This window comes from Polyodon spathula, chromosome 1 (genome assembly GCF_017654505.1).
Source record: "Polyodon spathula isolate WHYD16114869_AA chromosome 1, ASM1765450v1, whole genome shotgun sequence".
Taxonomy (NCBI): domain Eukaryota; kingdom Metazoa; phylum Chordata; class Actinopteri; order Acipenseriformes; family Polyodontidae; genus Polyodon; species Polyodon spathula.
This window is the reverse complement of record NC_054534.1, coordinates 67,694,595-67,718,450: the sequence shown is the minus strand read 5'-3', so window position 1 is coordinate 67,718,450 and position 23,856 is coordinate 67,694,595. Positions and strand designations below refer to the sequence as shown.

At 37.6% G+C, this 23,856-nt stretch overlaps 1 protein-coding gene across 3 annotated transcripts in view; it reads left to right on the top strand.

Annotated features, from left to right (window-relative positions):
• The window catches only part of lrba (LPS responsive beige-like anchor protein), a 283,887-nt gene that overhangs the window by 32,738 nt on the left and 227,293 nt on the right, over positions 1 to 23,856 (top strand). For all 3 annotated transcript variants that reach the window (XM_041260260.1, XM_041260269.1, XM_041260252.1), the window contains exons 4-19: positions 928 to 1,028; positions 1,482 to 1,577; positions 5,000 to 5,121; positions 5,442 to 5,568; positions 7,406 to 7,525; positions 12,977 to 13,123; positions 13,387 to 13,584; positions 14,403 to 14,536; positions 15,394 to 15,502; positions 16,100 to 16,252; positions 16,545 to 16,713; positions 16,921 to 17,000; positions 18,078 to 18,140; positions 22,165 to 22,262; positions 23,139 to 23,231; positions 23,634 to 23,742. In XM_041260260.1, the coding sequence (XP_041116194.1) occupies positions 928 to 1,028; positions 1,482 to 1,577; positions 5,000 to 5,121; positions 5,442 to 5,568; positions 7,406 to 7,525; positions 12,977 to 13,123; positions 13,387 to 13,584; positions 14,403 to 14,536; positions 15,394 to 15,502; positions 16,100 to 16,252; positions 16,545 to 16,713; positions 16,921 to 17,000; positions 18,078 to 18,140; positions 22,165 to 22,262; positions 23,139 to 23,231; positions 23,634 to 23,742 (1,919 nt within the window). The remainder of the gene's footprint in view (positions 1 to 927; positions 1,029 to 1,481; positions 1,578 to 4,999; positions 5,122 to 5,441; positions 5,569 to 7,405; positions 7,526 to 12,976; positions 13,124 to 13,386; positions 13,585 to 14,402; positions 14,537 to 15,393; positions 15,503 to 16,099; positions 16,253 to 16,544; positions 16,714 to 16,920; positions 17,001 to 18,077; positions 18,141 to 22,164; positions 22,263 to 23,138; positions 23,232 to 23,633; positions 23,743 to 23,856) is intronic.

Below are 23,856 nucleotides of genomic sequence, written 5' to 3'. Positions count from 1 at the left end.
AATAAAGCTATACAGTCGCCACCGCTTAGAACAGGCATGTTTGTTAACGTGATTCACCTGCAGTAAGCGATGGACGGCATTATCTCCAACACAATAACCTGACATTGAAAATGTCCCCCAATCAACAGTGCAGTAATCAAAACAAACAAGCGTGTGTACGGTTAAAATCTTTATGAAGACACTCATTACACTAATAAAAAAGATGTATTAAAACCTGTGAATGTAATAAAGTACAGTAATCCGCCATGTATCTGACCTGTGGTGGGATCAGAGCAAGGGCGGATATGTTTTTAAAACTCATTATACACAGCTGTAACAATTACTGTACTTTATTATTATTATTATTATTATTATTATTATTATTATTATTGTTTTGAGATTCAGCTTTTATTAGGGAGCTCCCCTAAATCCCCTGTTTAGAGAGATACACGGTGTTAATGCTTGTGACAGTAGCTGTCTGCCGTGTAGATGCGTTCATTTGCAGCAGGAGAATGCATTGTGACAGAGGTTGAAGTTGATACGCCCCGCAGGCAGCGACAGACAACAGCTGCGGTTCAAACCTGTAGAAAACTGCTGTATTTTATTATTTTTTTTTAGCTTGTAATGAACATTCCTCTCACTCACAAACTCAACCTCTGTTAATTCGGTTAAGAGGTTGAGAGTAGGTTCAGAGTAAGAAGTCCCTGGTTGTACACTAACAAATTCAATATAAATCAATCTCTCTCTCTTGATTAGTAAGAGCGATTATTACAGTATAAGCAGTGTGTTTGTTATTTAAATCTATGTAAATGGCACAAAATGAGATCCAAACAGCTGAGTTTTCCCAAAATATATACGCCGTGCTTAACACGGTATAAACGATACCTAATGTACAAATAATTGTGTGCAATCAGTGGCTATAATTGATTTCTTTATTTTTATATGCAGAACTGTTGGTCGATATGCTGGGTGTCTTGGCCAGCTACAGTATAACTGTCCGTGAACTTAAGCTGTTCTTCAGCAAACTACAAGGAGAAAAAGGGCAATGGGTAACTTTTTATTTCTTTTTTAATTGTTTTAAACTGATACTTCTATTTACATGTTCAGTAAGTTATTCATTTTGAGTCTAGAATATTTTTTGCCAATAGATTTTTCTTCGTAGCCCATGCATTTGAATGTTTCAGGAGCATCCAGGATTGATTTCTTTATAATATTGTAACAACTGAGCAGTGTCTTCTTGTTGCTCATTGGAACAAAACGGCACAATCTACACGATGTAAAGGAAGGGAACTTTTTCGCTGAAAGATACTGGATGTTTGAAAAAAAGTCTATTATATTTTCAATTTATTATTTTGATTGCAAGGGTTGCAAACAACTCGCATTTCAGTATTTGTATCTAAGTAATCATACATTTAGGTAGTTAGTATTTTTTATTTTATTTTGTTATTTAAAAAAATGTACATTTTGTTTTTATCTACTTATATGTTTTTTGTGTGTTCTAGCCTCCACATGCTGTGAAGTTGCTATCGGTTTTAAAACACATGCCACAGAAAAACGGTCCTGATTCTTTTTTCAGCTTTCCTGGAAAGAGGGCTGCGGTGAGTACCCAATATTGTCACACACTCACAAGTCAGTAGATCACTTTGGTGATGCATGTTTGAGACATGGTTAGGAGACGTGTGCAGATTTCAGGTTGGGGTTTAGTGAAATGCATTAAGGGAGCATCTGAGCAATCAGTACTGGTGCAGCCTAGCACGGTAGAAGCAACCTGATCTGAACAACTGTAAAGACTGAACTTCATAGAGCCTCAAACTGCTGGGTTAGAAGTATAGTGTAAGACCCAATTCAGTTAAACACGACTCCCCTAAAGGAGAACGTTTTTTAGTAAATAAAGAATGGTGTGCATACAGGGTTAGAAACTCGCCTTGTCCTGGGTTACCAAACGACCATCAATTAAGCATATCATTTAAATTATTTAGTAGCCAAGAACCCATGTTAAACAATGTTCCTTCCCTTATAGCCGCATGAACAACTCCTAATAGTCAATACCACAGACACAATTGAGACGTATTCAGATGTGGTCAGTTCAGAGCAGATTTAGCAGGGTATTGTACAAACCTCCGGTACCTGTTTATTTTAATATATACTAAACAAGGGAAGTTCCGAAACCCAGGACTGGGTGAAGGGCTAGTGTATGTTTCTAAATGTCAATTGGCAACACAAGGACTGGACACTTGTGTTACAATATTTGAATTAGGTTCATGAACAGGTAGTGATGGGTGTGATTTATTATTATCTTTAATTTAAAAAAAAAAATACATTCAGTAAAAATCTAAATGATTATAACTGTGCGATCTTAGGGTTACATTTTGTAGAGTAACACAATCCTGTGCTCAGTTGTAGACACTGATGCACACACACAGAAAATGAAGGGTCACACTTCTCTGTATTGGTATACTGTAGTTCAGTGAAGCAGGAGCCTCAGGTGAATGAGGAGGTTTACTAGGCTGAAGGAGCTACTCTGTGGGAGTGAGGGAGGTGAATGTGAAATCAGAAGGCCTCTATCTGCTTAAGATCATCACTTTCTGAAATTGGTGATCAGTAACAACAGCAACGGTGATTGCCTGCCTGCTGGGGCTTTTGGAGAATGAAAATAAAATCACTGTTTGCGTTTCACAGATAAAAGCGAATCTCTGTGCTAATGAGGCTGCAGGCATCCTCAATCTCTCCCCCCCCCCCCCTTTTGCAGCTACCTCAGCTCTGCTTTCTTCATCTTCCTTTTATTAGGGTTGGATACATAAACATATGAGAATCAATCAATCCTTTGCACAAAAGTGATCAGTTTATTACTCATGACAAACTAGGGCCCTACAAATTTCACTGTACATTTTTGTAAATTTCATAGTCTGAATTTTTTTTAAATATTTAATTTCACGGTTTCCGCTATTTTAAATCTTACATTTCACAGTGGTGTAACAAAGTATGAACATGTGGTTTTAAAATGGCAAAATATAAACATTTAAATCCCTGAAGTTAACAAAAGCATGTGACTAACAAAATAGAAACGCTAAAAGAAAATAAAACTGAAATCCAGAGATCGCTCTATGATTGTGACGTTTCTGTTGTTTAAAAAAAAGTGTTTTTTCATTCCCTGTCTCTATGGTGTAAATACCTGCCCTTATTTAGACACAGCTCTCACTGCATCCACGGAGTTTGTTGGAATTGATAGACAGTACTGAGCTAGGGATGGGTTTGTAGCTGGACAATATATCCAGAGGCTAAAAATATAAACGTGAAGTCTCTTAAATTACTGACATTTATTACTTTTTGTTCTGCAGTGCTTTTAATGTATTTTCTGCTCATACTACTACTTTGTATACATTTGGCTTCCAAATTTTACATGATCTGCTGCAGTAATGATTGTAGCACTTTTTTGATTTCTTTTGGTCACTCATTTTAAAATGTAGGTCTAATTGGATGGTAATACCAGTTCAGATCAATAGGTCATACTAAACCTGCCCCGGATGCCTGTGTCTACCAATCAGTGAGTAGAGCTCAGTTATTGGTGTCAAATGGCAATCAATAAATCTGTTCTGTCCTTTTTTTTAAATTGAAACAAGCCAAAGGGGTGCTCACAACGAACGTGACGTGCATGCTGCCTCCTTGCGTGTTGCTCTGTGTCACTGCAGACCACTGTTCACACAACAAAGGTAGCAAGGGGAAAGTTATGGCGTGGCGAAAGTTGAAAATATTTTATCCTTTCGCCCCACTCTGAGCGCTGCTTCCCTCCACATCTGCATGCCCCCGTCAGTGTGACCGCCTTCATTGAAAACAATGGCTTCAACTTTTTGCCTCACGGCACCGCCTCACTGTGTTCAGTGTGTACGACCCTTAACAATCCATTAGAAACCTGTAACGCTATATATAACTGCATTGGATTTTACTACAGGGTAAAAGTACACAAAAGACCAGATTTCACGGTCTGTAACGTGTTTTTCACCGCCGTGAATTTGGTAGGGCCCTACCCATGATAAACGAGTAGTTTATATTTTTTAAATACCTTTTTGGTAAATAGAAAAAAGAATACACTTTTTGCAAACTGCAGATTACAAAAACTTACATACAGTCAGTATTCCCATACACCTTTTTGGTAGGGATTGTGGAATCAAGTAATGTATACCAGCAGCCTTCTGGTCCAGCCTTATTGGACCAATTTACTTAGCATGCTTAATCGATTTCAGTTCACCTTAGGACAGTACCTTTTGATTGTATTGTGTGTTCAGTTTTATGATCATTTTTCATGTCCGCACAAATTGGATGCAAGAGACAGTGCTCTGACAACCATAACAATTAACACATTAAATACAGATGAAAAAAGTTGGTTTGCAATCCTACTAAACATTATATTGACAATTTTGTTACAGGAGTAAAATCGGGTTATACAGCCAGTCTTTAGTGAGTGCTATTGGATATGTTTAAGACGTTTGCCCATTCCCCATATAAATTGATAATGGACCCAGAAAGGTAAAGAACATGAGGGATCCTTGGGTATACAGTGCACTCTATGTGAATGGATGAACCAAATGGACCCAATGCACCGAAAACATGCACACAATAACATGTATATTTAACGGAAGGCAACTTTGTATACCAGAACATAGCCCATGTCCAGGGACCACACCTGACACTGCATGCATGTGGCAGTATTTTAAGTTATAAATGTTGCTTTTTTTCTTTGGTAACTATTCCAAGCATACAGTTGTTTTAATAAATAAAAAGCATCAAGAGTGCATCTCCAACAGCCAAAGGCATCGGTACTAAACAAACATTAGGTTATAGAAGCAAAGTCGTCTTCGATAGCTCGGGCTGAAAGCCGTGCTTATTCTAGGTTTCTTTGTGTTGAAATAATACATTTACCCTAATAATGCTTAATCCTTTTAAAATATGAAGTAAGTTTTTATAGGGGTATTTTGACTTGCTGATTTTGAGGAGTTGCTGCAATAAGTTTCATTACTTGCAGGCAATAGCTCTGCCTCCCATTGCAAAGTGGCCCTACCAAAATGGCTTCACCTTTCATACCTGGCTGCGAATGGACCCCTTCAATAACATCCATGTTGATAAAGATAAGCCTTACTTGTACTGGTAAGTGACATAGAACACATTTTAATAAGGCGTGTGGGGGGGGGAGGGGACGGGGACGGGGACACTCATTTGGAGGATAGCAGGGTATATTGTTAAAAAAAAAAAAAAAAAAAAAAAACATTTACATAGCTTTTTCTTTCCCTAGGCTAAAGCAAATAAACTTCACAAGGCAAGCAATTGATTAAACTATTCTGATGGCAGTTCAAATAGAATTAATGTCATTCCTTTCTTTCTTGGCCTATTTTCAGCTTCTAATTAAATTATATCAGATTCATGTGTAGTGGGTTGTGTGTGGCCCATTTGAACTGTATTTCTTTCAGTTTCCGAACAAGTAAAGGACTGGGGTACTCTGCACATTTTGTTGGAGGCTGTTTGATTGTGACCTCAATAAAATCCAAAGGGAAAGGATTCCAACACTGTGTGAAGTATGACTTCAAACCACAGAAGGTATGTATTAAAATAGATATTGAGTGCAGTTAAATTTAACAGTGTGTACACATTAGCCAACAAGTCAGAGGACACTTGTTAAATCGTGGAGAAAAATAACAAGCTTAAAATATTCATAACGTGAAAACGTCAACTAATTATTATTTTTTTTTTTTTTTAAATACTAGTAAGTAGATGTTTAATGTTTACAGTGCATTGTGCTATTAAAAGCAGCCACACAATCATTTTATTGTAAGCAACCTTTTCTTGTACACGATATTTGTTCGTTCAGTTGGAGTTGGAGTTTGCAGAAGTATTCACCCCCCTGCAAAGTTTTCACATTTTGTTGGCACCTGAGTCTACTCCACGAGGCTTTCAAAGTAGACTTTACATGTAGAATCTACACAAGCTATTCCACATTGATAAAGTTAAAAAATGCATATAGAATATAAATAAGTAAGATTTATAGAGAAAAACCGATTAGTCTCAGTTTTATAAGTATTCACCCCCTTTCCTACTGCAACCCTGAAGTAGCTCAGGTGCAAATGATTTGTTTGAAAGATCGCAAAACTAGTGAAATGGTTTCAGCCTATGTGTACGCAAAGTGGTTTAGCTTGTAGATAGTTTCCCCTAGGTATATAAAGACTTTCGAGCTGCAACTCACATAGTGATCCGACAAAGCAACCATGAAGACCAAGGAGCTTTCGAAACAAGTCAGGGATAAAGTGGTAGAGAGGTACAGAGCAGGAGAAGGGTACAAGAAAATTTCAAAGATGCTGATTATCCCTCTCAGCACAGTGAAGTCCATAATTAAGAAATGAAAGATGCATTTTACCACCCAGACACTACCCAGATCAGGTTGCCCTCCCAAACTGAGTAGCCAGGCAAGCAAGAATCTGGTTCGGGATGTCACTCTGAAGCCAACAATGACCTTGAGAGATCTGCAAAGTTCTGTGTCTGAGATGGGAGTCAGTGTTCATACATCAACAATAAGCCGGTCCCTACACAAAGCTGGCCTGTATGGATGGGAGGCAAGAAAGAAGCCATTGCTCAAAGCCTTATCTTAAAGCACGTATGGTGTTTGCGAGAGTTAGAACATTTCGGTCTAAATTCCAAGCGTTACGTCTGGCGCAAGCCCAACACTGCGCATCACCCAGTTAACACCATCCCAAATATCAAGCGTCGTGGCAGCATCATGTTATGGGGATGCTTCTCTTCAGCAGGGACTGGAAAGCTTGTCAGGATAGAGAGGAGAATTTACAGGTGAATTCTTCGGGGAAAACCTGTTTGAGTCAGCCAGGACTTTCAGCAGGACATGACCCGAAGCACAAAGCCACACTGGAGTGGTTAAAGAAGAAGAGAATTAATGTTCTTGAGTTGCCCAGTCAAAGTCCTGACTTGAATCCAGTCAAAAATTTATATAGAGACTTGAAGATTGCAGTCCACTGACGATCCCCAACAAACTTTTCAGAACTAGAGCAATTTTCCCGTGAAGAATGGGCAAAAATGTCACCATCCTACCGTGCAAAGCTAGTAGAAACCTATCCAAAAAAGACTTCTACCAAGTACTGACTTAAAGGGTTGAATACTTATGCAATCAGTAAATTTCATTTTGTACATTTTCTTTGCAGGTTTTGCTGACATTTAACCTCCTCATATAACAGGGTTCAATTTAGCCACTACAGCTTTGAACAAAAAAAGTTTGTTTGAAAAACTGTGCATAGATTATTTGTGATTTCAACAAAATGTGACATTATTGGTAGTGGGTGAATAATTCTGCAAACCACTGACTCTCTCTCTCTCTCTCTCTCTCTCTCTCTCTCTCTCTCTCTCTCATATACACAAACTTTTTTTTTAGTGGTACATGGTAACAATTGTACATATCTACAATCGCTGGAAGAACAGTGAAATAAGTTGTTACGTGAATGGGGAACTTGCATCATATGGGGAAATAACCTGGTTGGTCAACACCAGTGATGTAAGTACATTTTTGTATAGAAAGGCGTGTTTTTAGAAGCAGTAGCGTAAAAATATGAACATAGATGGATTATAGAGACATGACACATTGTTTTATACGAAAAAAAATATGCTATATATATACCCTATATTATATATATATATATATATATATATATATATATATATATATATATATATATATATAGATTATATCATTAAACTATATATAACTACACTATATTCTTTGTAATCCATGAAGTAAAAGCACATATATTGATGTTCCCATAATTATTTCCCAGCGGTATATGCAGCATATTGTATGTAGGAAAATAACAAAGGTTAATTCATTCTTGCTTGCAGTATGTTTGTTTGCATCTCCTCAATGACATGTCAGACAGTGTATTTCCAAACCTGAGACCATTTAAAATTGTGTTCAAGTGTGAGAATCGTTGTAACCTTTAAGCTGTGGCAATGAAGAGTCTCACACTTTCAAGTAACAGCTGTTACATTTAAATTAAAGAGCCATCAAAAAATATCTTTGTAACAGTCTTTGTCAAGCTGTCTGAATTGACATGATGGTGAGCGACCTGGAGAGATCCAAATGAAATAATCAGAATGATCTATGTCGTCTTGTCAATTCATTTGTGATTTTAGGATTTTGGATGCTATGAATGAACGTTAACATTTAACATCAAAATTAATATTGTGGCTGACGTTCAGAGGAATTGGTACAGTATGTTGTCAGGTTACACTTTGTTGTTTTAATAACTAACAGGAATATGCAGTCAATGGATTGTGTAAGAGAGTAATTGTGTAGAGTAATTCAGGATAGATGGAAATATCTCATTTCCATGTATGTACATTGACCTTGGTTAATCTTGGTTTTAATTACATATTTAATTGATACAATTACTGCATCCATCTCATTTAAGTTGGTTTTATTACTGATGCTTTTGTAATGCTGGAATGTATTTTTATATTGTTTTGGTCAGGTTACAGTATTTGCACTGTTTAAATTATTTAATGTTATTGATGTAGAATTAATATAGCAAAGATTAGTGGGAGCTGTGTTTTTGTGCTGCACAGCTAATGCTAGTGTAGCTTTAACTTTAAGACCTTACACACTGTGACGTCATCCAAAAAACAACCCAGCATAAAAACCTTGTTTTCCTATTTCTGGATTCTCTTTATAGTTTTATATTTATTTACAATCCTGCATTGTTAAGTTGTTTGAACCAACTGCTAAATCACAATGGAGTCAGTTTATTACTCACCTTTCTGCATTTACAATGATCAGTTTCTTTTGCAGTTTCCTTTACTCATAGATGTTTTTTCTACTGACATTTAAATAGTAATAATAATTAAATTATTTTATTAATAGCTTGAAATTGCCAAAATAAAACAAATAATGGCCATGTCCTTAATAACTGTAAATAATATAGTTTTAAAAATAAATGTGGTTATTGAAACAAAGCTAGAATGTTAATGAGCCTGCAGTCTGTAGCTATTCAGCAGAACAGCAGGGCTTGTAATGAACTTTTCCATGCACTAGCTACCATGGCTAGCGGATGGAAAAGTCCACTGGCCACATAGACATTTTACCGGGCAACATCATTCCAGGGGTGACAACGACAAAAGATAACGCAAAAACAAGTAACATTTGAGTAGTCTCAACAGGGTCTGAAAAAATCTGCCTCATGAGTGAAGATATAGATATATATCTGAGATGTAGGGCATCTGCCCTCTCCATAGACTGCATGCGCACAAACTGCCCAGTCACCAGCCCTTTCTGGCAGAATCATACATATATTAGCTCCTCTTTTATGGCAGCGCTATCAGCTGAACCATCTGACATCACTAAGAGGATCTTTGCACCTTTTATTTTCTCTTGCAGCTGTCTTCTTTCTACCTCAGCAGTGTAGTGCATAAATACTCTTGCTTGTTTGTCATTCATAGATTTAGCCTGTTCTGTTAATCAACCCTATATTATTAAAAATAATAATAATAATAATAATAATAATAATAATAATAATAATAATAATAATAATAATAATATCTATCTATTCTATCTATCTATCTATCTATATACAGCTCTGGAAAAAATTGAGACCACTGCAAAATTATCAGTTTCTCTGGTTTTACTATTTATAGGTATGTGTTTGGGTAAAATGAACATTTTTGTTTTATTCTATAAACTACTGACAACATTTCTCCCAAATTCCAAATAAAAATATTGTCATTTAGAGCATTTATTTGCAGAAAATGACAACTGGTCAAAATAACAAAAAAAAGATGCAGTGTTGTCAGACCTCGAATAATGCAAAGAAAATAAGTTCAGATTCATTTTTAAACAACACAATACTAATGTTTTAACTTAGGAAGAGTTCAGAAATCAATATTTGGTGGAATAACCCCGATTTTCAAGCACAGCTTTCATGCGTCTTGGCATGCTCTCCACCAGTCTTTCACATTGATGTTGAGTGACTTTATGCCACTCCTGGCATAAAAATTCAAGCAGCTCGGCTTTGTTTGATGGCTAGTGACCATCCATCTTCCTCTTGATCACATTCCAGAGGTTTTCAGTGGGGTTCGGGTCTGGAGATTGGGCTAGCCATGACAGGGTCTTGATCTGGTGGTCCTCCATCCACACCTTGATGGACCTGACTGTGTGGCATGGAGCATTGTCCTGCTGGAAAAACCAATCCTCTGAGTTGGGCAACATTGTCAGAGCAGAAGGAAGAAAGTTTTCTTCCAGGACAACCTTGTACTTGGCTTGATTGGTACTATTGGACGTGCTATGCTATATTAAGAAAAAAAAAAAAAGTGTAGCACAGTAATAATAGTAATAACAGCTATGTGTTGTACCTGGGGCGCTTCGTAATATACAAAGTGTTTAAAACAGCAGTTGCAAGATTTATAAATGGTTTTACATATCGTTGAATATCTTTAAAAAAAAAAAAAAAAAAAGTTTGTAAAGGTTATTTTATTATTTGATTAGAACGGTGGGTAAAAATCAGTACGATATTCTGTAGGTAAATGTGAAATAATTTCCTAGTTTTATACAGTGCTTTATACACTATGTCTTCAGTTTTTAAAACTGCTTCTGTTTATAAAGGTACAGCGGTCTGTTGCAAATTCGTGCCACTGGCATTCAAAGTGTTAAGTGTACAAAAACGTACCCGCCACTATGAGTATGAAATTTACCACCACAGACCAAATTAACGCGTGTTTGGTGAGTGTTAATTTGGTCTGACAGTAGATACAAGTAACTGTCTTTCTATCCAATGAACAGTAAAGGTTTTATATTAATAAACATCCAATTCACAAGTCCTTCAGTTTGAGTGCTTTGCTACATAATGTTGTTCTGTGAATAATTTTATATTCAAACGTTGACTACAAGCATTCAATCTTGGCATGCACTACAGTGGTTTACAATGAATTATGGTATGCAAAAAGGGACAAAATAGGAATGCAATTAACATGCATTAAATTAATATCCCAAAAAATGTTTGTGTTAATCACAGAAGTTAACTGTGATTTAATCGACAGCCCTAATAAATATATTATATACAGTACAAAGTCAAAAGTTTGAGTACATTTGCTGGAAACTAGTTTTTTTTTCATAATTGACAATGTTTTATGTCGTATACGTTTCTGTAAATACTTGAAAATGAAAACACATGTTAAAATATACAAAACGTAAGGTGTATCAAAGCAATGTTCAAGAAAATTGAAAATTGTCTCTAAATCTTGGATTCCTCAAAATAGCCACCCTTTGCCTTAATAACAGCCTCACAAACACAAGACATTCGGTTAACAATTTTCAGAAGGAAATCACCCGACATGTCTTCCCTGCTCTTCTACAGCAATTCCCAGAGATGTAGGGCACTTGTGTGTAGCTTTGCTTTGACTCTTCTGTCCCGTTCATCCCATACAAGTTCTGTGGGATTGAGGTCTGGAGACTGGGCAGGCCAGGTCATTAGATTGAGTTGTCCTTCACTTTCCTCCTTCTCCAGATAGTTCTTGCACAACTTTGAGGTGTGTTTCGGGTCATTATCTTGCTGAAGAATGAAGGACTGCCTAACTAGCCGTAATCCTGATGGAATGGTATGCCTCTGAAGTATGCTACGATAGCCATGCTGGTTGAGCTTGCCATGGACTTGGTAAAGATCACCAACTCTGTCACCAGCAAAGCAACCCCAGACCATGACACTGCCTCCTCCATGCTTGACAGTGGGAACCACACATGCAGAACTCATGTGCTCACCCTCTCTGCGTCTTACAAATACTTGGCGGTGGACCCAAATATTTCAAATTTTGACTCATCGGTCCATAAGACCGACTTCCACTCCTCAAACGTCCAGTTTCTGTGTTTTTTTTGGCCCAGGCAAGTCTCCTCTTATTCTGCACTCTTAACAATGGTTTCTTTGCAGCAATTCTTCCAGTTAGGCCATCTTCACGAGCTCTCCTCTGAACAGTTGATGTTGAAACATCTGTACTTCTAGTAGCATTTAGCTGCGCTTGTAATTCAGTGGAAGTTAATCGCCAGTTTCGCAGACTTGTGACTCGAATGAACTTGTTCTCTGATTCTGAGGTCACCCTTGGCCTGCCTGACCTTGTTCGGTCCTCATGAGTGCCAGTTTCTTCAAATCATTTGATGGTCTTGGCCACAGCAGTTACAGACACTTGCAAAGTTCTTGCGATTCGTCTTAAAGATTGACCTTCATTTCTTAAAGTAATTACAGACTTTTTACAGTCTTTTTTTCTTTGCTTAACTGAGCGTATTTTGCCATTTTCTATTCCCTTACATTCAGGAATGACAAACTTGTGCCTATGCTACCTGTATTTATAGTAATCATGGACCCTCACCTGTTAACAATAATTGGTGACAAAATGTTAATTGGGTAACATGCTAGTTAACTCAGAGAACATCCAACAAATATACTTTTATACTTATTCCAGTGTTCTAACACCATGCTATACACATTTCAGACTTTTAACTGACTTGGTTTTCAGACTGAAATCCCCTTGCTTTGGGTGACGGTTTCATTGAAATTGACAAGATTTACATTTTCATTTAAAAATTAAATTTTTGAATGCAATTCACTTATGATTATCAGCTTATATAAGTACACTTATCATATAATGAAATTAAGTGTTTATAGACGAGCTTATATAGTTAAAAGCATAGATAATCATGAAAAACCTGGTTTCAAGCAGGTGTACTCAAACTTTTGACTGGTACTGTGTATGTAATGTATGTGTTGGCACTGCTGAAGTTAAGAGCCTGTTGCCTGTTGGCTGATGTTTTAGTCATGAACTGCCTTAAACAGAAGTAAATGCCCATGTGTTTTTTTCATTATGTGTTCTTGCTTGAAATGTCTTGCAGGTATTGTACGCACAACATGTGTGCCTGCATTGTATACCAATAAATATCTGTCAACTTTTATTTATTTATGTATTTATTCAGACTTTTGACAAATGTTTCTTGGGGTCCTCGGAGACGGCTGATGCCAACCGTGTTTTCTGTGGTCAGATGGGGGCTGTCTACCTCTTCAGCGAAGCAATCAGTGCTGCTCAGATTCTAGCTATTTATCAGCTGGGTCCGGGCTACAAGGTAAAACAAGCAAGAAAGCAAATTACGGTTCAAATGTTTTGTGTAAACTCTTGATCTTTTAGATTTTAAGAATCACCACTGTTTCTATTGTAAATAGACATTTTAAACCTGTAATAAAGAGATATTAACTTGAACTTTTGCTGTCTTTCCCGTCTTGTGTTTTGTCATCATATGTTCACCCTTTTATTCCACATTTCTTAGAGTAGTATATATTACAAATATTTGTATAGTATAAACTGCATTCCTGTTGTATATCTTTCCAGGGCACTTTCAAATACAAGGCAGAGAGTGACCTTCTCTTTCCTGAACATCACAAGCTGCTGTTGTATGAGGGGAAGCTGTCTAGCTGTATTGCATTCATGTACAATCCAAGAGCTACAGATGCCCAGCTTTGCCTTGAGTCTTCACCCAAGGACAACCCTTCTATCTTTATACACTCTCCCCATGCCCTTATGCTGCAGGTAGATATCTTTCACACATTACTCAAGCACTGCTGATGCACAGTGACTCTAGATAATCTGCTGTATAGTTAACCTTGCTGTAGTTAAATAGACATTATTGGAATGTTACTAACAATTTCTGGGTCATTATTTTAGGATGAAGTATCAAAAATTATTTTATCTGTTTCCAAGAAGAGAAGGTGGGGTGGAGGGGGGGTGGGGGTATATTTATGTAGACAATAGACCTTGCTGATTTTTGTAGATAAATATTTGTTTTAGAATTTGAGTTCACTGACACATTTTAAGCTTGATGTCTTTAATTTGATTGCCCAAGGCCTTGCATTACATAAGCAGCAAATTTCATTATACAGCAGAGAGCAAATAATTACATTCCCCTTTCAAGGTTTTTGCACAGCTTGTTATGAATAGCTTTTGTAAGTACAATGCGATATTTTACTCAGGTAAATGTTGAGTATTAAACATTTTTTTTTACTGTACTAGTTGAGTCAGCCACACAAACAGCTTTCACACCAAACTCACTTTCGCTAAATCTAAGTGCCTAAAATAAGTGCATGAACACAAATGTTTTCATGAGGACCCTGTAAAATAGTTAGGGGCAGCAAAATAAAATAAATAAATAAACAAGAAAATCTAACCCAAGATCTCAACACGAGTGTTACAATTCTTAGACCTGCATTCAGGTATTTAACATTGTATCCTCAAAAAATGAATAATTAAACATACATAAAACAACTATTTCTCATTTTACTTTATGAAGAGCTCTGCTGATTGACTCATTCTTTTATCATGGGGACAATAATAGAGTTTCTTTTCTCCAGGATGTGAAGGCAGTTGTAACGCACTCTGTTCAGAGTGCGATCCATTCCATTGGAGGAGTGCAGGTGCTTTTCCCCTTGTTTGCACAGCTGGACTATCTGCAGCACTGCTCTGACCAAGTGGACACCACCGTCTGGTAGGTAACATGTTAAGTCACAGATGATGGACTTGGAGATCCAGTCCAAAACAAGCACTTTAGCTATTTCCTTACCTGTCATAGCTGCTTGCTCTTTTTAGTCCAACAGTTTCTGTTTACAACAGTGGCTATTGAGGTTGTGTCTGGGCTGTCAAAGGGTGTATCTATGGGTTTCTGCGTAATGGCTTTGACATAAGTGATACAGAAATCATGTCTTATTTCTGGAGGCTTGAGTTTGAGGGTCTCAAGTAATTGATTCTTACTTTTCAAAGTAGAACCCGATAATAAAATATTTGAACCCTACTTTGTCGCATTGCATCCAGAACACTACAAACGTGATTAGGATTTTGATCAGTAATTTATTAAAGCCAAGTGTTTGGTTAGATTTCAATAGCAGGTCATGTTTTATCCTGTGGTCTGGATACTCCAAGGGAATATGAAATGAAAACTAAACACATACCATATACTGTAAAAACATAAATATTTGTGAGCCTTTTACTATGCACAAACATTTTTGACACGAATATCAAATTCCAATAACAATACATACTTTGTATGTTGCAACAGGTTGCCAACATTTCTGGAGCTAAATAGGTTTTATGGGTGTGATTCGCCAAATACTTTGGTCAAGTATTTTTGGCTTTACGGTATTGTTTGCTTCTAGTAGCTTCAGTCTCAGGAATGGTGATTCTGCTGTGTGATTTTGAAGTAACATTCTGGTTTGCAATGTGTTTCACAACTCCAGCAGACAATGTGATGCGCTAATGTTGCACATCAGTAAATACATATCACAGTTTTACACTCGCAGTACTTTTGAATGTTGTTGCATTGATCACCTCCTTATTGTTCTCTCTTAGTTCCACTCTGCTAGCATTTGTTATGGAGCTGCTGAAGAACTCTGTTGCTATGCAAGAGCAAGTCCTTGCCTGCAAGGGCTTTCTTGTGATTGGGTACAGTCTGGAGAAGGTAAGGAATGATTGGAAGGTGTGCACGTGCCCTATACCAATGCTCATATTCTAACCAAGTGGATTTCAACCCTAGTCCTCCAGTACCCTTAACTAAAGTGCTACAGTGTCTGTTTTACTGATGTATTTTCATTTTTTTTATATTGTATAGATGTTTATATGCACTGCCCTGATGACTGTGTTTCATGGCTGCTCAGGGATTGTTCAGAGAAGGTAGTGGTTGTGTTAAAACCAATGGCTGCATGGAGCGCCCTTCTATTTGTTTGAGAGAGCCTGCACTCGGTGCTCACTGCTCAAAGCAGTCTCCCAGCAGCCAGGAGAAAGCACTGATAAACTGTTTGTACTGCTACACTGTATTTGTTGGAAATGCATTCTAACTGCCTACATTGATACTGTTTGGCTTGTACTGCAACATGCTGCAAACTGACCTTGATACGTATGTATACATACAAGTGCTAAGACTTGATTGAACATTATTGGATGAGATCTTTTCAGAATATTTTATTTATTATTTTATTTTTATTTATTGTTTTACAAACCAGGTATTTAATTCATTCTATCAGCTGGTTTAGTCATGTCCTCGTTTTTTCTCTCCCAGTCTTCCAAAGTTCATGTCACTCGGGCTGTGCTGGAGTTGTTCTTGGGCTTTGCCAGGTACTTGAGTAACCTGCAGAACGGAGTGCTTTTGCTCAAGCAGCTTTGCGACCATGTTCTCTTCAATCCAGCCATCTGGATCCATGCTCCAGCCAAGGTAAAAAAATACATGCAATACTGCATTGTCAAATCGATTCTGTAGAGGTGTTTTTTTGTATCAAAGCGCATGCTGGATATCTAGAGGTGATCTTTTTGAATCAATGTTGTTTGGATTATTTTCTAGTCATTTATATGACCTAGTAGAACATTTTCATATAAATAATCTACATGAATTCCATAAGTATTCAAGCCATTTTATGTAGTAATATGTTTTTGTGAGCATATGGTTCGGACTGTAGCATCTGTGACCTTCTACCATTTTTTTTTTTTTTTTTTTTTGGCCTCCACAGGTGCAGCTGCAACTGTACACCTACCTGTCAACTGAGTTCATCAGCACTGTGACTATCTACAATGCAATCCGTAGAGTTGGGACTGTGCTGCAAGTAATGCACACACTGAAATACTTCTACTGGGTGGTGAATCCTCTAGATCGCAGTGGAGTTACTCCGAAAGGCTTGGGTATGGAATAGCTTATTTATTTAACTAATTTATAGTTCCATTTGTGACTCCATCCATTAGAAATGCATGTCTTTAGAGTGTCTGTGTACAGGTAATATACATATGACTATTGCAGTTGTTGTAAACAAACCTAGATATTATTAACATCACATACAGAAATCATTTTGTATTTAAAATTAAAATGTGTCTGTTTTTGTCCTTATTTAGATGGCCCAAGACCTAACCAGAAAGAAACCCATTCTCTCCGAGCGTTTCTGTTGCTCTTTGTAAAACAGTTAATAATGAAGGTAATAAACAAGTTAATAGAATGTTATTTTGTGTTGTGTAGGCAAATGCTAGCTAAAACCATAAACTACAGTAAATAGTTCTCGGTTGTACTCAGTTGTACACTGAAATTGAACAAAAACCTCTCTCCTCTCTCTCGCTCTCTCTCTCATATATATTATGAAAGTGTTACAAGGCATCAGCTAATTTTGTGCCGCTTCACGCACTCCACTGAGGGCCTACAGTTCTGAAATAGGTCATCAAGGCACCATGAAATCTGTTCTGGCAATGTGTTGCATTTGAAGTGTTAGAAAAATTCATCTTTTTTTTTTTTTTTCAAATACAGCTGCTGCTTCTGGGTTTCTTCTTATTAATATACTTTCAGTTTTAAAACAATTTCAGTCATTACCTGCCTAGAGGAGTCTGACCAGACTACCTAATCTGAGATTAGTGCTTTGGCTGAGCAATGGCACAGGACATTCACATCCTATATAAAATAAAAAGAGGCTTTATACGAAAATGACAGGACATAACTGAACAGGCTCCTGGAGTCAGCAATGGGAAATAGTAAATAGTTTGTATGTTGCAAGAGATTAACCAGAGATTTTAATATTTTAAATCATTGTTGGTTGATAAACAACAGGTTTAAAAATAAATAAATAAATAAACAAATAAATAAAAATATCTTTTTTACTTTGACTCGGAGTGGTGTCCTAATTGTATGTGTGCTGCAGGTAATGGGGTCAGAAGTAGTTCCCAATGTGCAGCAAGGATGTCAGATCTAAGGCTTAGACAGAGTCCTGTTTTCTGTGACACATGGATTGAATATACAGCATTGTGGCATGAATTTGCACTGAGTCAGAGTGAACATGTCTGGGGAAAACCATGATTAACCACAAAACAATAAGTGGCTGTGAACAATGGTATGCAAATGAGAGTTAAGACAGTGTTAACTTTATTTTAACATTCCTTTTATCTGGTCTTCCATGCACATCTAAGGAGTGTTTGACGCTTGTGTTATTAATAGGAATGGGGATATTGGAGTGTTTAATCTTGGTAACCACACTCTGTCACAATTATTATTTTAATTCTCTTTGTAGGATTACGGTGTGAAGGAAGATGAGCTGCAGAGTATTCTGAACTACCTGCTTACAATTCATGAGGTAAAATGTAATTTGCTAACAATTTAGTGGCCTTGACAGTAAATACATTTCACTCAGTAACTCTAGGTTTGTGAGTCACAAGCAAACAGTTTACAAGCCAGCAGTGCTCCTGTGTAATCCCGATTCACTGTTTGGGGGAACAATGTTATTGAACACTCTTTAAATTTACTATGGAAGAAACAATAAGCTTTTTGAGTAGGTACTGTAAAATTTGATAATATAATAGTGTTTATACATTTCTATGCCTGCTGTAGTTTTCTTTCTTACCACAAGGTGGCACCCTAATCAAGAATTAATGTTTGTTTCTTTTTACAAGCTGTAGTTTAGTGTTGCAGAACAAAGTTTATAAGAAATGCATTACAGTGCATTTGCTGGGTTCCATATTGCTTTCTCTTCTTTAGTCTTTAATCACATCATAGGTCATAAATTAACTGGGCAATATATTACATATTTACTCTCCATTCGCCAGGAGAAAAAAAAAACAAGTCTTCTATCGCAGGGTTTCCAAATCCTGGTCCTGGGGACCCACTATGTCTGCTGGTTTCAATTTCAACTGACCTCTCAATTACTTAACTAGACCCTTAATTGAACTGAATTGGCTTAATTATACCTTAATTGTTTTCCGCTCTTAAACCGTTGCAGAGTTCAAGTTACTTATATTATAACTAACTTGAAATATGCAACTGTTTATAGCTGAAAACAAATTATTTTATTATTGAGCAAGTTCTGCGTGCAAGTAAGATATATAGATGCAATATGATGCAGATATGCCATTTTCTCAAAATGAAAACATTACAAAGTTAGTATCAGGTATGACCTCCCTGAGCATTAAGACAATCCTGGCAGCGTTGAAGCATAGACCTGATCAGCCTCTGGACAGACTGCTGTGGGATGTTCCGCCACTCTTCCTGTGCAGCTGCAGCCAGCTGGCGAAGGTTGGCTGGTCGTGGATGGCACTGGCAATTTGGTCCCACAGATGTTCTGTTGGACTCTGGTCAGGAGAAAAAGCTGTTTACAGCAAGACCTCGACATTGTTTTCTTGAAGTCGTGCAATTGTAATCCTAGCACTGTGGTCTTGCAGTGTCCTGCTGTAAAATCGTAAAATGTAAAATCTGGGCAACTTCTCTCACAGATAGACCGCCTTCAGTCGTGCCGATAGTAACCAAGCGATCTTCATTACTCAAGTGGGGCATGGTTGTATTGTTGTTCATATTTACATTGTATATCTAGGTTTATGTCACAACTGTGTCCTCACCAATTACCATTAAAGAAAATACCCATTATAGCTCATAATGTAATTATTAACCATAATAAACACAATACCTCAATAAGAACTAGCGATTATGGCTTAATCCCCTAGCTTCATGATGAAAAGGGATTAACGATTAATATTATGTATGTTTAAGTATTTCAAATCAATCATAAATGTGTATTTGTTATAAGACAAAAATAATTATTAAATTCATATTCTCAAAGGAAGAATGATAAATGTTAGGCTTCATAGTTAAAAACATATGTATAGAGAAGAAACAAAATAAAACATTCAAGGAAAAGTAATGCATTGTTAAATGTTTATAATTAATCCTTCATGTGCTCTCTGGTCATAGAGTTCTGCATTAGTGAAGCAGTCTTAGTAGTTCATCATGCATTGTTTGGTTGAGTCACGCATTACATGTACATGTGCCAGCTTCCACGTGGCTAAGTATGCACGTACAATGTTCAGCATCTAGTTGAATAGACGCACATTACGTATTGTGATGATATCAGAAGCATTGCTTCAGTTCAGTAACTTGTAAATGCACAATATAAGTTTGATACTTATTCTGTTGGTGTAATGTTTAAAACAAAGTCTTAACACAGTTGTCCTCTCTGTAGAAGTTAGCTGTGCAACAGCACAGTGCAGTATCTCTGTGAAGGCTGTAGACAAAAGGTTTGAAGGTTACATCATTGCATCTTTGTTGAAGAACTTCGGAGTTTGATGACTTAAGAGTGGTGAGATGTTTGAAGAAAGAGCGAATCCAGAGAAAGTCAAGAGAGAGTGAAAATCCTTGTTTTGAGTTTCAGTAGCACAATGTATAGGCGTTCCCTTGTACTGTAATCAAGTCTTTGTCGGTCCTTCCATTGGTTCACAGTATTTGATAGACAGTTGCATGTCACACAAACGGTGTGTTAGAAATGGAATTTATCCGCCTATTCCGTTATCAAAGGATTTTACATTGATCATTTAAACTTCCTATTCAATATAACTTTAGTTACTTGCATTGGAGAAGCATACGAATTTCAGTTTTATTCTCTATACAAAGTTACAATTACAAGCATATAAAACACATCATAATACAATCAAAGGCTAACATTCAAAAATAGTTGTGAGTTTATAATCTTTTTTTTTTTTAAATTTTTTTATATAAATTTTGTAGTCTCCAATGTTTTACCCCAGTTTTCGCTCCAATTTAGTGTGCCCAATTATCTGTATCCTTGGCTCGGGTGTGATATAGCCTGGACTCGAACCTGCGATCCCCAGACTATAGGGCACATCCTGCACTCCACGTGCAGCGCTTTTACTAAATGCACCACTCAGGAGCCCCTGAGGGTGGGGTGTAGCCGGTGTGTCCGGAGCCCAAGGGGGGGGGGTGCGTCCGGAGTCCAAGAAGGGGGGGAGCCGGTGTGTCTGGAGCCCGGGGCGGGTGTCCGGAGTCCAAGAAGGGGGGGAGCCGGTGTGTCTGGAGCCCGGGGGGGGCCCGGAGTCCAAGAGGGGGGGAGGAACCATTGTGTCCGGAGTCCAAGAGGGGGGGAGCCGGTGTGTCCGGAGCCCAAGGTGGGGGAGCTGCTGCATCCAGAGCCCTGGGGTGGGGGGAGCCGGTGCGAACAGCGCAGGAAAAGAATGCCCAAGTATCCAGAAGCAGAGGAAGAGTGCCTGCTGTTTCCGCTGCCACCAGCAGGGGAAGATTTTGCTGCTGGAAATTCTGTGGCCGGATCTGCTGGCTACAGAGAAGGAGGAAGAGGTCAGGAGGCCAACTCAACAAGTAGCAGTTTGGCTGCCTGGTTTGCCTTGGCAGGAAGAGCCAGCCTGTGCGCGGTCAGCCTGGCTTCCCACCGTGGCCACCACCCATGGACCAAGTGCTGCCCCTGTACCTGGGCTGGAACATTAACCGGGCCTTTTGGAACTTTAAGGTGAAGAGGTAGCCGTTGGGGCCAGGTGTACTGCACACAAGGAGGGGGTATATGTGGCAGGGCAGAAGTAAAGTCCTGCAGATAATGAGAGAGGGCAGGGCAAAGCCCTGCTGTTTTAAATGTGTGTGTTTATCACAGGTGAATGGTATTGTTATGATTTCAAATGTATTGCATTATTAAAAAGAAGGTATTGTTTGTGAATGGGTGAAGTTATTGTTTTGATTTAAAGTTATTTTGTGATTTTAAAGAAAACAAGTGTTTTGCTTTGTTATTTCTGTTGGTTTGGATGTGGTTGGCAGATGTGATGGTAGCAGATCGTATCTGCCAGACAGCTTGTGAGAATGTGGCTGGAGCTTTTTATTGGATTACTGTTTAAGGGGTTGTAATTAAGGTAATGTGCATGTATATATAAGCTTGTGTTTTTCTGTGTTGGTGGTGGGTGTTCAGGAAGGAGGAACTGTGCAAGAGAGAGCGAGAAACGAAACTAAGTAAAGAATAACAATTGCTACACCTGCTGGAAGCACCAGCAAGGTACTTGCTTGGTGTGAGTGATTTGTTTTTGCTCAACTTTATTTTGCTCTGCAAGCAGTGTTCAAACTTTTTTTTTTTTTTTTTTTTTTTTTTTTTTTTATAAAAAAGGCACCGCAGAGCACTTTAACCCGAGTTCTTGCCTGTGTTGTCTCTATCAGCTGTTTGGTCTGGGGACGTCAACCCTTGGCTACCCTGTCACACAACATGGGATATAGCAAAGGCAATGTGTTTCCTGTAACACTGCAGGTGGTTCTGTAACCAGCAGGGTGTTTATCATATCGGACATGATGCTAATGATCTTCTGTTGTGTTTATTTATCTAGGATGGCAATTTAATAGATGTGCTGCAGCTGCTGGTTGCGCTAATGTCTGAACATCCAGGCTCTATGGTCCCAGCCTTTGATCAACGGAATGGAATACGGTAATGAGTTTATTGTGTCTGAGCACTGAGTAGGGGCAGACTAAAATTCTAATGAATGTGCCTATGTAGGGCTCAAAAGAATATGGACTTCAGTCTGGGAACTATTTTGGATTTATATTTTTACTTTTAGTTATTTCTTTATTTTACGGTTTCCCCAGATCCAATTTCTAAGCTTTATAATCTTGTCTCCTTTTTTTTTTCTGGCTTGAAGGCTAGGATTATGTGATGTTGCTGGAACATAATGATATTACTGGAAGCACTTGACTTTAAATTTGGATATAAAGCGGTGTTAGTAACCCTGAATGTAATCTCAAAGTGAAGACATCAAGCTACTGTACCCACTCCCTTTTGTGATAATTTGTACCCAGCTTTTGATCGTATGTTTAAGATCTATAATATGGGATTGCTCAGAAATAAGAGCACAATGTATATTCAATATATATTTAGCTTAAGAAGTTTTAATATTGTCAGAAATGTACAACGTAACCTTGATACTTTATATTTCAGTTTTATAAACCCTCTTTATTCCATGAACATGTTTTGATATCGCAACACTAAAGCATAATCCCATGCTTTACAAACTACGCAGTCTGCTTTATTGAACAGGTTTTTACTTTATAAGCGGTTTCTTTGGGTAAAATGACTTTGATTAACTCTAAATAAATAGTCAAACCATTAAATATAAGTATGTTCTTTCTCCTTAAATTGCTGTGTTGCTTCAATATGCCAGTCCAATTTTTTAATGGAAATGTTTTTGCATTATATTTTATAATTAATGCTATATGTGCTCATTTCTGAATATGTGACACAATTCACCTAAAAAACCCCAAACAAACAAAAAAAAAAAGTACTTTATTTTGCTTTACTTTGTTACAGAGTCATCTATAAGCTCCTTGCATCAAAAAGTGAAGGGATTCGGGTGCAAGCCCTGAAAGTGTTGTGTTACTTTTTAATGCATTTAGGGACCAAGTAAGTATTGCAATTGTGATTTGTGTAGTTAGTTTCTGTGGAATGGAAATAATTGAATGTATTTATCTAGTGTAGTCATCATGTCTGTTATCTTATTTTAAAAGGGTGGGGGAGAGGCAGCTCCTGTTAAGTTGGGGGGAATAAAAAATGTGGGGAAATTGGGCATTCTTCAAGTTAAATGAGATTTGTGTGAACTGCTAAAGCAAATCCCAGATACTGTATGTGCATATTATCCAGTAGTTTGGCACCTGCCACCATACTGTATATGCTGTATTAGAACGTGCAATAGTACAAAGGTTTCATTTTAAAATGTGTATGCTCAAGATTTGTGAACAAGTCCAATTCTTTTGATAAGTGTTTAGGGATGCGGAAATATCTATGCTTGTGATCTTGTTCTTTTAGGAGGAAGGCAGAAGTCATGCTTGGGTATGGGTTGTTTTCACTGCTCTCCGAGCGGCTGATGCTCCATACCAATGTATTCACAATGACTACGTATAATGTCCTGTTTGAGGTAACGTGTGAAATTCCCTATTGTATTTAAAAAAAAAAAAAAAAAAAAAAAAATTGTTAGCTTTTGTTAATGATTATTTACCTATCAATGCTATATTTTCTTGCTACCATGGGT